Below are 12,152 nucleotides of genomic sequence, written 5' to 3'. Positions count from 1 at the left end.
CCGGCGCTCTGGCCAGGGGAGCAGGGCCACTGAAGACCCTGGCGGAGCTGACCACCGCCGGGGTGAGTAAAAAAAATTAAAAAGGCACCTAAGGCGCGGGGCCCTCTTAGGCGTGGGGCCCGATTCCAGGGAATCGGGTGAATCAGCCTAAAGCCAGCCTGGGTACAGAAGACGCTCTTCCTCCTCTCTCTCCTTGCTGCTCCTGCTGCTTTCTGTTATTCCCTCTCACCTTTTCTCCTGACTGCCTGTTATGTCTCTTGCGCCCTCCTTCCTCCAGCCCAGCACTCCACCATCTCTGTGCATCTAGAGCAGACAGAATACATATGCACCAGCAGCAGACACAATTTTCTACACCCTGGGTCCTAGTGGCGTCCCCCCACAGTCTGGCACCTGAGGCGGCCATCTCAGTTCGCCTCATGGTAAGGCCAGCCCTGGTTCACCACCACGTCCCCGGCCCGCTGTGACATGAGGAGCTGGCCACCTTCACTTTGCAGTCCTTGCTGAATGAGCAGTGCTAGAACTCCCAGTGAGCACGTTTTGCCAGTGCAGCTTCCCTCTGCACTACACAGACGACCCCTTCAATGCTCATGGCACCTGCTCAGCACCCCCTTCCTAAGAGCCAAGTAATTCAGCGGCATAAAGCTTGATCCTGCATCACTGAACCTCGACTTCAATGGCAGCTGGGCCATAAAGAGGTGGGCTATACTGGAGTTTATGCAGCTGCAACCCCAGGTAAGAGAGCTCCATGTCAGAGAGCCACCAGACGTGCTCTTACAGAGTAGGATGGTCTTGTGATGAAAAGCTGACTGGCCGTCAGAATATCTTCTCTTCCTGGCTCTGCCACAAGCTTGCAATGCCTTTGGCATGGCACCACTCTGTGCCTTAGTTTCCCCATCCTTAAAATGAGGATATTGATACTGACCTAATTAACAAAGGTGCGTTGAGGCAGATTTCATTCGTATTTATCAAGTGCTTAGAGATCCATAGATGGAAGGTTTTAGGGATGGATGAAGCACGGAGTCAATACATTTGCTCTTGTGTGGGAGCTTTCAAAGAACTTCATAGCCGTTCACGCAGCAAGCTGCCAACCCCCCTCTCTGATGTTATCCCCTCCTTTGACAGCTGGGGAGTCTGAGGCACAGAGAGGTGATGTGCCCCAAGTCACACAGGAGACGCCACTGATTAGACTTCGAGACTCCTTGGTGCCTAACCCTGTGCCCACATCACAAGGCCATGCCATTTGCTTAGTCAGTTATTGCCTTGGCAGAACAGACCAAGGTGGGAACAAACAGAGTCCTGCACCAGGAGCCAGGCAACCTGAGTTCTAGTCCCACCTCTGCTGCTACCCACCCAAGGGCAAGTCACTCTGCCCCAAATCCTCAACAGTATCCAGGTACCTGATTCGTCTCAACAGGAATGCAGTTCCTAAATATCTTTATGTGATCCTGTTTTCCTCTTCCACCCTTTGTCTGGCTTGCCTAGTTAAATCACAAACTCTTTTGAGCAGGGCCTGTCTCTCACTATGTGCATGTACAGCACCTAGCACACTGGAACCCTGATCTAGGGTGGGGCCTGTAATACAGATTTGAATCAATCATGGAACAAAACAGTCCTCCTTGGTAGCTCCCGGGTTGCTGCTTTCCCTTGTGTTATGAAGTGTGTGAGATTCTTTCACCTGACTGTCACGGTTTGGCTAGAAACTTGTTTACCAGATCGCCAGAAGGGGGAAGCAGATGCTGCAGGTTCTCAGTTATCTGCTTAGTTTGGGAGACATAAAAATTGTTCTGATTTTCAGGAGTTGCTATCACGGGGCGTTAAAGGCAGCTGAGTAGGAGGCATTCCAGGAGCTGGTGAGGCAGGGACCTTTGAATGCTGGTGGGATGCATAATCAAGATCTTACTGCAGCTGCTGAAATATTTAAATTAGCACGTCATGTTAACAACATTTCAGATAATTATGTCTCTAAGAAATTGGAGTTGCAGACATCCTGACGAGCCTGCCAGAAGGTGCGAAAGTGCAGCTCCCACAAGCACACAGGAGACGTGGACGAGGCTAACCCATGATGTTCACATGCCGACTACCCTACTCGGAAAATGAGCCGGAGGGGAGGGCCAGGGAGCGGAGCTTAACCAGGCTCATTTCAGCACAAAGGGGCATTTCTTGGTTTTACTTTTAAAAAATGTAAACAAAACCCATCGTTGGTTTGGAGTGGTGCCACCACCACGAGGCCTGGCTGTGTAGAGACAGACACCACCATCAGGAGAGGACTGAGCACAAGACCTTCAGAACGAAGCACAAGTCCCTGCCGCTAACCTCCTTTAGCTGTGAGCAGCGGGCTGTTACAGGCACGCTCACACACACTAAGCTAGTGTAGTACAGTATCTGGTCTCTGCACACACACCCCTTCTGAACATCTGAGGTCGATGGGAATTCATGTCCCATCGAGGGTGTGATTTTGTGACAAAGACGTGTATACAGATAGACACCACGGGGTCTCAGCAGGGATCAAGCCCTGGGACTGTCAGCACCCAAAGCACAAACCCTGCCACTTAGGCTAAAGGAGGAATTTACACCTTGAGCTGTGCAAAGCAACAGGTTCTTACAGTTGCTGGGGCCTGCTGCAGGGAGAAGAGAATCCCAGGCTACAGCCAGCGTGTTAGACAAACAAGATTTTAAAAAGTGACAGCCAGTTTAGGTGCAAATTTTAGGGTCTGTAAATAAAATACAGCAGAAACATTTTCATGAATGAATATGTACACAGGGTGGTTGAAAACTAGGGGCTATTTTTGGTCTGGATTCAAAGATCAGATTTAGAGATTTAATAGACATCGGGACAGGATCTAACGTGGGGAACAGATTATCCCACATCCGCCGACAGCAGAGTTCTTACAGCTTCCCCTGAAGCACCTGGATCTGGCCAGCATCAGACAGGATACTGAAGCAGATGGACCTTGGTTCTGATTCAGTCTGGAAAACTATGTTAAACAGCCCCTGCAGTTTGCAAACCTGTCTCGTGCTACTGACTGACAATGTGGAAGTGAAACTAACTAGAAACACCAGGGAAACAGGCCAGTGTATCTTCATCCTCCAGTCCAAGTGAAATGTACCAGTGAGGAAAAGTAAAAAGGAACATAGGACGAGCCAGACTGGATCAACCCTGAGGTCCATTCAATCCAGGATCCTGTCTCTGGCAGTGGCCAGTACAAGTTGTTACAGAGGAAGGCGCAAGAAACACCAAAGTGGGCAGTTCTGGACTATCCTAGCCAAAGCAGAAGTTACCTCCTGACCTCTGCAGTGAGAGGCCGGCTTATGGCCTATGAGTTTATCCCTTCCAGCCATGCATTGTTATTTTGACATGACAGAACAAGGAGCAATAGTCTCAAGTTGCAGTGGGGGAGGTCTAGGTTGGATATTAGGAAACACTATTTCACTAGGAGGGTGGTGAAGCACTGGAATGGGTTACCTAGGGAGGTGGTGGAATCTCTTTCTTTACAGGTTTTTAAGGCCTGGCTTGACGAAGCCCTGGCTGGGATGATTTAGTTGGGGATTGGTCCTGCTTTGAGCAGGGGGGTGGACTAGATGACCTCCTGAGGTCCCTTCCAACCCTGAGATTCTATGATTCTATGATTTTAAATCCTCTTTAACTGTGGATGCTTTATCCATATTATCCATGTTAATGCCTAATACTCTTTGGAATCCTAAGCAATTAAGTCATCAGAGGTGTTATTAGTGACACAGATAACGTCACCGATGGGTTTTTTAGTCTGACAGCATCCATTTACGGAGCCAATTTCCCCCCAATAGCGGCAAGAAAGAGAAGAGGAGACTCATGACCAGGTGGTGGCAGCAGCGAGTCATTTCCCATCTCAGATGTTGCCTATCAGGCTGCGATTTAGGTGCAAGCTTCCACCAACCCCACAAGAGTGCTTTCAAGGGCCCCGCTGGCCAGGCATCAAGCCATTGTATTGCTTGCAGAGGCCAGAAGTGGCTCAGAGGCCCTGTCTCTCAGAAATGCGCAGGGCTGCCACTCACAGAGTCCCAGCCATTTTCAGGCTCTTGTTTATGTATGTTTTTTAAGCCTGCATGGTGGGAAAGGGGATTGACTGAACTTTCAAAACTAAGTCTGCGTCCATCCCTAACATCCATCCCCACAGCCACGGGGTCAAGCTGGACCCAGCCGGAACATCTTCACCTCTCAAACCAAGCACACACCCCCGCTCCCCCCCCCCACGGGAGTGATAGACAGGGATTAACAGGCTGACAAACAGAAGGGGGAAGGTCTGCTTCGCTCTCGGTCCTGGCAGCTTCAGGTGATCTGTATGAATAACGCTGTGCACTGCACAACAGACTCTTTCATCAGCGGATCTCAACGCATTTTACAGACATTCGGGAATCGCGTCTCCCCGCATTCCAGTGAAGTTAGGGTTATTCCATTTTACAGGTAACAGACACACAGGAAGTTTAACTGAGCACTTTGAGGCCACGCAGGGAGAGCCACGAAAAGGACCCAGAAATCCTGACCCCCTCTGTCTCGGTATTTATACTATCATGAGCCCCACCGGCGCCAGAAACTAGAGCTTTATACCGTCCTAGAGCAACTCCAAATCTGAAGCAGCCGTTAGTGATCTGTGGCGAGTCGGCTGGTCACATAATGCTGGCTCCTCCTCCTCATTTCCAAGGTGCTACATCGCATTACAGACAGCGAGAAATAAACTAAATACTTTCCCAGATAAGCAACTGCTGTGGTAGGATGTTATGTGACAGTGAATGACAAGTGAGGGGTCCCTGAGCTGTGGTGTGGGCCACATTCAGAAAGAGTCACGAGTATTTCTGGTAGAAAAGATAAGTGCTGGGTTCTCCTTTCAACCTAAACCAGTTTTACAGCTGGTAACTCCACTCACTTTGCTCCCGATCTTCCCCAGTACAAGCAAGAAGAGAAGGGGGACTTTTCTCTCTCCCTCTAGGGTTTTCTCAGAAATTGGCTGTTAAAATCATGTCAGAACTGAAGTGGAGGCAGAGGGAGCGAGAAGGTAACCAGAATGATGTGGTTTACAGGTCCACTCTCACAACCTGCCGTGGCCAGAAATGAATCTCGTCTCCTACTGGAACCCTAGTTTTCCAGAGCTGTAAGCCATGTGTGCCTAGTTCTAATTGTCTGCAAGATACAGGACTGTAACATTCTGCCTGGCCTCTTAGTCTAACAGGGCTTTTTTGACCTTAATATAGAGAGTCCCAGATTGCAGGTCATTTGCTGTATGATGAGCAGTCATGCTACCTTCTGCTGTGGCGTTGCTAGGTCTCATAAAATAATCAAGTCTGTCTGTGTTAGTACTTGGATGGGAGATCTTCAAAAACCAGCCAACAAACCACCTCGCTGCTGCCCTGAATGGTGCTGGTGACTCAGCAGGGGCCACTGTTCACTCAATATTGAGCGAGCACCCCAGCATGCTACTGGAGGGCAGTGCGCCCTTGGAAGTATCATCTCGTAGATGAGATATAAATCCAAGGTCCTGACCACTTCTGGGATAAAATTCTGGCCCCAATTAAGTTAATAGCAAAACTCCAATGGAGTTTAATGGAGGCAGGATTTCACCCTGGTTTTTAAAGCTCCATCTGCACTTTTCCCAACCAATTTGGGTTGGTTAATGCTTGTTTTCTGACCATCTTCCTACTCTGGTAAATATAGTCTGCCTGTCTTTAGCTCCTGCAACAGTTTCAGCTGGATACGGTCTCTTGCCTTATTGAGTAATATTGCGGTGTACTGTTAAGCAGTTGCCATTTGCCATCCCAGAAGTGATTGCATTTCAGTAACTGGTGAAATCATTCCTGTGCCTACAGCTTGTCAAGCGCTTTGAGATCCATGGGTTAAAAACTGTAGGGAAGTTGCTGTTGTAGCCAAGGACAACGGGGTGTTGTATGTAAAGGAGGGTACTCACACAACGTATAGGCTCGTTCAGGGTTAGAATGACTGCTGAGTCGCTGGACAGGTTCTGCTCCTCACAAACGATCTGAAAAAAAAAGTCCCAACCCAAGTCATTTCTGCATGGTGGAGGGACAGCTGGTCATTGATGCAGCAGATTGATCAGAGACACAGGATTGCAAACACTCCAATCAGTTCTATAGCCTGTATCGGGCAGGTCAGACTAGATGATCTAATGGTCTCTTCTGGCCTTAGAATCCACGAATATGAATCAAGAGGCAGAGATGGCAAAGGCCTGACAGGTCTCCAGGGCTCATCTCCCAACCCTTTATATACAAGTGTCCTGAACAGTCTGGGCACTTCTAACCAGGAAACTGTTGTCTGACCTGTATTTGCTCGTGCATGTGCCAAAACGGGCTTAGGACCTAGAACGAGGGGTCAGCGGGAGAGATCTGGGTCTCACCAGCATGTTCCTGCCAATAAATGGTTGGAGTCAGACACTGTGTCACGTGATTTGCACACCCACCCATCGTGAAAACAAACCTCCAAAATATTTCCCTCTTCCGGCTTCCTGTTACCACGGCCCCCTCTCCTGCAGCTCCTGTCCTAGCCCCATCATCTAATTTCTGTTGTTGTTTATAGCATGACCAATTACTAGAGCAAACCAAAAGACCAGATATGGCCTCTGTCCAAAGCCATAACAATCTAATTCCTCTCCAAGTCAGTCAGGGCTGGATTCACAAAAATACCTAGGTGCCTGAACCCCAGATTTAGAAACCTAACTCCCACTTTTGGCTCCACTGCAATCCTCAAAACTCCCGCTGAACCCAGGAGATGCCAAAACTCCCTCGGCTCCTGTGTTTGCCTTAAAAATTGCCTCTGTGCCTATGTTCCTGCCTCTGGGCCTGGGCACTGATGCCTCACTCTAGGCACCTGGACCCCTATCTCCCACTTAGACCCCGGAGCAATTCGCAAACCGGGGAAAGGCAGGCGTTTGGCCGTCTCCATCATCCGTGGGGCCAATCCGAGAGGCGTGCTCAGAGATCGCTTACCAGACTGGGCCCATCAGGTGAGTTCAGCGGAGGGAAGAGAAGAGCTCCCACGTAACAGGAGAGATTGAGGAAGCCCCACATCAGAGTATCTGGTAGCCGAGTACTTAGCAGCACTCACCTGGGATGTGGGAGACCCCCCCCCATTCTCCCATTCAGGCAAAGGGGGGACTTGAACCGGGGAGGAGGTGTCTCCCACATCCCAGGGGAGTGCTCCAGCTGCTGGGCTGAGCAATGAGTGAGGTAAGATCTTCCCCTTTGCTGCCTGGCTTCTTGCAAAAAAACATAGGTAGCTAACCCCACAGCCAGGACTCACAAGCGGAGCTAGGCACCTCCCTGCAGCCCAGACTTAGCTCTGATGCAGGGGCGAGGCTTAGCACACCCCCCTCTGGGTGGCACCTCCCATTGGCTAGCTTAGGCGGCTCCGTGCCTAGCACGCTGGCGTTTGTGAATGGCAGTCTAAGGCGCCTGTCTGTATAGAGACCCTGGTCACCTACCTCCTGTGATTTTCTCAGCACCGAGTCACGTGGTGTCACAAAGCCTAAGGACCTTTGTGAATCCAGCCCTCGCGCCCTCCGTTATACTCCCCATCCCACCCCCCAAACGAGACGTCTTTCCCGAACAGCTTCCCAACTGTAGTCCTCCTTCACCCCATCTCCAAACCTATACACTGGGAGGGTTTGTCCATTCCTGTCTTGCAGGCTCAAGAGGCTTCCCCTGCAAGCGATCACCCTCTGACGACAACAGAGATACATAAGCAGTGACACATGCCGTAAGGAGCCCCTGACCGATGCACACACTGGGTGCTACTTCAAATGAATAAGCTGCTTTAGGAATAAAACACAAGCCTCAGCTCCTTGAGCAGAAAGAGGATCTCTATTTGCTGTCAGCAGCAGTAGTAGGGCTTGTATCTTTTCCGTGGTCCAGCCACCAGAGGGAGACCTGATCACACATATTGAACCTGGCATGTTCCAGTGCCACAAGGCTTGACAGTCTTAGGCTGCCCAAGAGGACTGAGCCTTCTCTCCTGCTGGCTTTGGGCATTCCCACCTACACCCAGGTCCCGGTTACCTTATTTTGGGCCGGAGAATCACTGGGCTTGGATTCCCCGCCAGGAGCTGGAGTGCGGCGGCTCGGTGATGTGCTGGCTGTAATGGAGATCACAGTTCCAGAGCTTGAGGCTGGTGGCTGTGATACAACACCAGCCTGCTGTGTGGTTGCAACTGTAGCTTCCCTAGGTTTGGTAGCACTTTCCGTAGCTGCCACAGGTTTCACTGGCTGATTCCGGGTGGTATGTTCCTTGGCTGTATTAACATCTAAGCTGCTTCCTAGACATTAGAACACAAACAAACAAGACATTGATGGGTTCTAGTGAAGCCCCACCACCATGCGAAGAGCAGACAGGCGCCACGAGGAGCGATGAACGGGGACCTGCAAAAGGAAGCTTTCGCCTAAATGTTACATTGGCAGCCCTACCTGTATCCTGAAGATTTTCCCCTAGGAATTTCCTTAGTGGTGTTTATTAAAATAAAAGAAAAGGAGTGGGGGGCAGGTTAGAGAATACTGATATGTAAAAACTTGCTACAGATGGTTATATTTCCTTGAGACGAAACCTCACCACTCTGGGGCCTGAAGGCTGCCCTGCTTTATGCCAGGCTAAAGCCACGCTCTGAGGTTATTTCCCAGGGGCCGACTCCATGGGTGCTCTGGAACTGGAGCACCCACGGGGAAAAATTGGTGGGTGTTCTGCACCCACCAGCAGCTCCCCTCCCTGCCCCAGCTCACCTCCACCTCCGCCTCCTCCCCGAGCGCCCCGCGGCTCTGCTTCTCCCCCTAGCTCCCAGCTGTTTCGTGGTGGCAAGCACTGGGAGGGAGAGGGGAGGAGGGGGGGAACGTGGGGGGAAGAGGCGGGGCCGGGATTTGGGGAAGGAGTCCAATAGAGGCAGGGAGGGGCGGGGTTGGGGTGGGGACTTTTGGGAAGGGGCTGGAATGGGGGTGTGGCAGGGACAGGAGGGGGCTGGGCAGGGGTGGAGTCAGGGAGCGAAAAGTAGGTGCCTATGCCAGGGGCTGTGATGGGGGGAGGGTGCCAGCTGAATGCCCCCATAGATCCGACTTATAGAACGATCTCGCTGATTTCTTCCAAGACAATGCGTGACCTTCCCCGTCCCCTCAGCTCGCCTCCCCTCCTACAACTCTCTCCTCCTTCTCCCCTGTCACAGACACAGTGGTTTCTTATCTGTTCTCCTCCCCTAACCTCTTCACTTGCCCCAGTGGCTTCCTCCCACCTTATCTCCTGATCTCCCTCAAGTCTATTCTCATCCTCTCCCTTACGCTTCTCCTTAACCTCTCTCCTCCGACTCCTTCCCCTCACAACACAAACGTGCTTTGGTCTCTCCATTTTTTTAAAATAACCACCTCCTCTGCCCCCACTTGCTGCTCCAGCAACCCCCTCCCTCCCATTTCCCTTCTCCCTTTCATCACAAAGCTCATTCAATGTGCTGTCCACAGGCGCTGTCTGGAGTTCCTCTCCTTCAGTTCCATCCCAGACCTTCATCAGTCTGGCTTCTGCCCCTTGCAATCCACTGAAATCGCTCTTGACGAAGTCTCTAATGACCTGTTCTTAGCCAAAGCTCAGAACCAGTCAATGCTCCATTCTCACCCTCCTGGAGCGGTCAGCAGCCTTCTTGAGATCTTGTCCTCCCTTGGCTTCTATAGCTCTGTCCTCTCCTGGTTCTCTCTAATCGCTCCTGCAGTGTGTCCCTCTCCGACTTTCTACAAGGGCTCCACAAGGCTCTGTCCTGGGTCCTCTTCTCTTCTCCCTCTATATCTGATCCCTGGGTAAGTTCATCCGTAAACACAAATTCAACCACCGTCTGGATGCTCTCTACCTCTCTACTCCAGACCTGTCTCCTTCTATTCAGACGCAAATCAGACTGCCTTTCTGACACTTTGTGGATGTCTAGCCTTCAGCTCCATCTCAACATGGCTAAAAGAACTCTTAAACTCCTCCCCCGCCCAAAAAAGAAAATCTCCTCGTAACCTCCTCTCTTGATCACAGGCCTGTAACCTGGGCATCATCTTTGATTCAGATCTCTGTCTAGGTCTTCACATCCAGGCTATGTCTAAAGGTTGCCGATTCTTCAAAAAAGAACTAGATAAGTTCATGGAGATTAGGTCCATCAGTGGCTATTAGCCAGGATGGGCAGGGATGGTGTCCCTAGCCTCTGTTTGTCAGAAGCTGGGAATGGGCGACAGGGGATGGATCACTTGATCATTACCTATTCTGTTCATTCCCTCTGGGGCACCAGCATTGGCCAGTTGGAAGACAGGATACTGGGCTAGATGCAGGGCCGTCCCTACCCATATGCAAAGTACGCAGCTGTGTAGGGCACCAAATTTCCTGGCTCCCGCCCCTGCTCCGCCCCAGCCCCGTCTCCACTCCAGCCAGCCCTTCCCCTGAGGACCACAGGAGGGGTCGGGCTCCCTGCTCTCACCGGTAAGTAGAGTGACCCGGCCCCAGCGTGCTCCGCTCCCCTGGCTTCCACGCCACCATGGCCAGCTTCCCCCACACCACCCTACTGAGGCCTGGGGCCAGCCCCTCCCCGCCGAGGCCTGGGGCCCCACACAGCCCCGCCCTCCCCCACGGAGGGCACCAAAATGGCTCAGGACAGCCCTGGCTAGATGGACCTTTGGTCTAACCCAGTGTGGCCGTTCTTGTGTTCTTTCTGTATAACCTCTCTAAGATGCAGCTTTTTCTATCCATCCACACAACTAAAACTCTCATCCAGGCTCTCATCATCTCTCACCTTGATTAGAGCAACGTCCTTCTTTCTGGCCTTGACAAATACAGCCTGGCCCTGTTCGTATCCAGAACCTTCTGCAACGATCATTTTCCTAGCCCATTGCGTAGACCATGTTGCCCCTTGCTTGGCATACCTCCCCTGCCTCTCACTTCTCCATTGTGTCAAACATAAGCTGGCCTCCATGGCCTACTTGCTAAATTTTCAAACCAGCACAGACAGGGCCCTGCTAGGGACAAGCGAGGAGTTCGGCCTCTATGCTCCATTTGGCCCTGAGCCTCTTTTGTTGAGGCTGCCAACAAGGGGGCCACTTGCTAGGGTGGCTTTTGTGATAGAGACCCCAGGCCACTGGCCTGCGAGCCACCAGGTGATCTCACGCAGGCCACTGAATAGCTGCTGGGTGGCAGCGACTGTCAGCCATGGCCAGGCTGAGCTCGACACGAACCCAGGACCTAACCTAGACTGGAAAGACTCCATAACCCATTTTCTGTTCCAGAGTCAGCCAGCATTCCCCCAGCCTCCAAAAACTGCACACAGTCCTATTCATACCTGTAGTGGTTTCTGGTGTTTGGGGCTTCTGAGATGGAGACACGGCTGCCAGACCAGTGTCTGCAGAGCTGGGGACGTCAGCAGCGATGGTAGAGCTCGGGGTAACAGCCATGTGAGCAGCTGGGGTGGCCACGGAGCTGGGGGTGGCTGCAGCACTGAGGGGATGGTCAACAGCGGCAGCCGTGGGTGCACCGACGGTGAGGGAGTCTGCAGAGCCTGTGGTGGTGCTGACCACCACCGCCGTGCCCTCAGAGGCAGCACTAACTTTAGTAGGTGGGGTGCCGGTGTCAGCTGGGGGCAGAGTGCTGGCAGGGGGCAGAGTGCTGGCATTAGTGTGGGATGGGGCACCGGCGGGGGGTGGGGTGCCGGTGCCAGGTGAGGTTCCAGCATCAGGGGAGGATGGGGCGCTGGCACTGCCTGATGTACCAGAGGTGGTGGGGGGCAGCGTGCTGGCACCAGACAGAGTGTCGGTGGAAATCGAAGGAGCAGGCAGGATGCCAGTGCCAGTGGAGGGTGAGGTGTCAGCTTTGGTGGGGGTCAAGGTTTGAGTGGGGGACGGGGCACCCGTAGTCTCAGTGGCGGGTTGGCTGCCCTGGGAGGAGGCATCAGCAGATGGGGCACTTGCGGTGGAAGCAGCAGTCGTGCCATTTTCTTCAGTGGCACCTCCTAAAAAAACACAAAGGGCCAAATGGTTACAAAATCAGAGGAAAGGCTTCCTGGCTTCCATCCAACCCACCCTTCCACAGACTCTTCATATGCACCATGTCCAGCGCAGACACTTGTGTAAAGAGCTAATGTGTGGGAACCAGCCCCTGCCCACTGCTGAGAATACTC

At 52.1% G+C, this 12,152-nt stretch overlaps 1 protein-coding gene across 1 annotated transcript in view; it reads right to left on the bottom strand.

The window, feature by feature from the left end:
• PODXL (podocalyxin like) overlaps positions 1 to 12,152 on the bottom strand; it is an 88,334-nt gene that overhangs the window by 26,476 nt on the left and 49,706 nt on the right. The window contains exons 2-4 of the mRNA XM_044986005.1: positions 11,319 to 11,984; positions 8,041 to 8,297; positions 5,937 to 6,008 (exon numbers count right to left, since the gene is read on the bottom strand). Coding sequence (XP_044841940.1) covers positions 5,937 to 6,008; positions 8,041 to 8,297; positions 11,319 to 11,984 — 995 coding nt within the window. The remainder of the gene's footprint in view (positions 1 to 5,936; positions 6,009 to 8,040; positions 8,298 to 11,318; positions 11,985 to 12,152) is intronic.

This window comes from Mauremys mutica, chromosome 1 (assembly GCF_020497125.1).
Source record: "Mauremys mutica isolate MM-2020 ecotype Southern chromosome 1, ASM2049712v1, whole genome shotgun sequence".
In the NCBI taxonomy this organism is placed as follows: Eukaryota; Metazoa; Chordata; order Testudines; family Geoemydidae; genus Mauremys; species Mauremys mutica.
The sequence above is the reverse complement of the archived record's forward strand: the minus strand, read 5'-3'. Positions and strand labels throughout refer to the sequence as shown.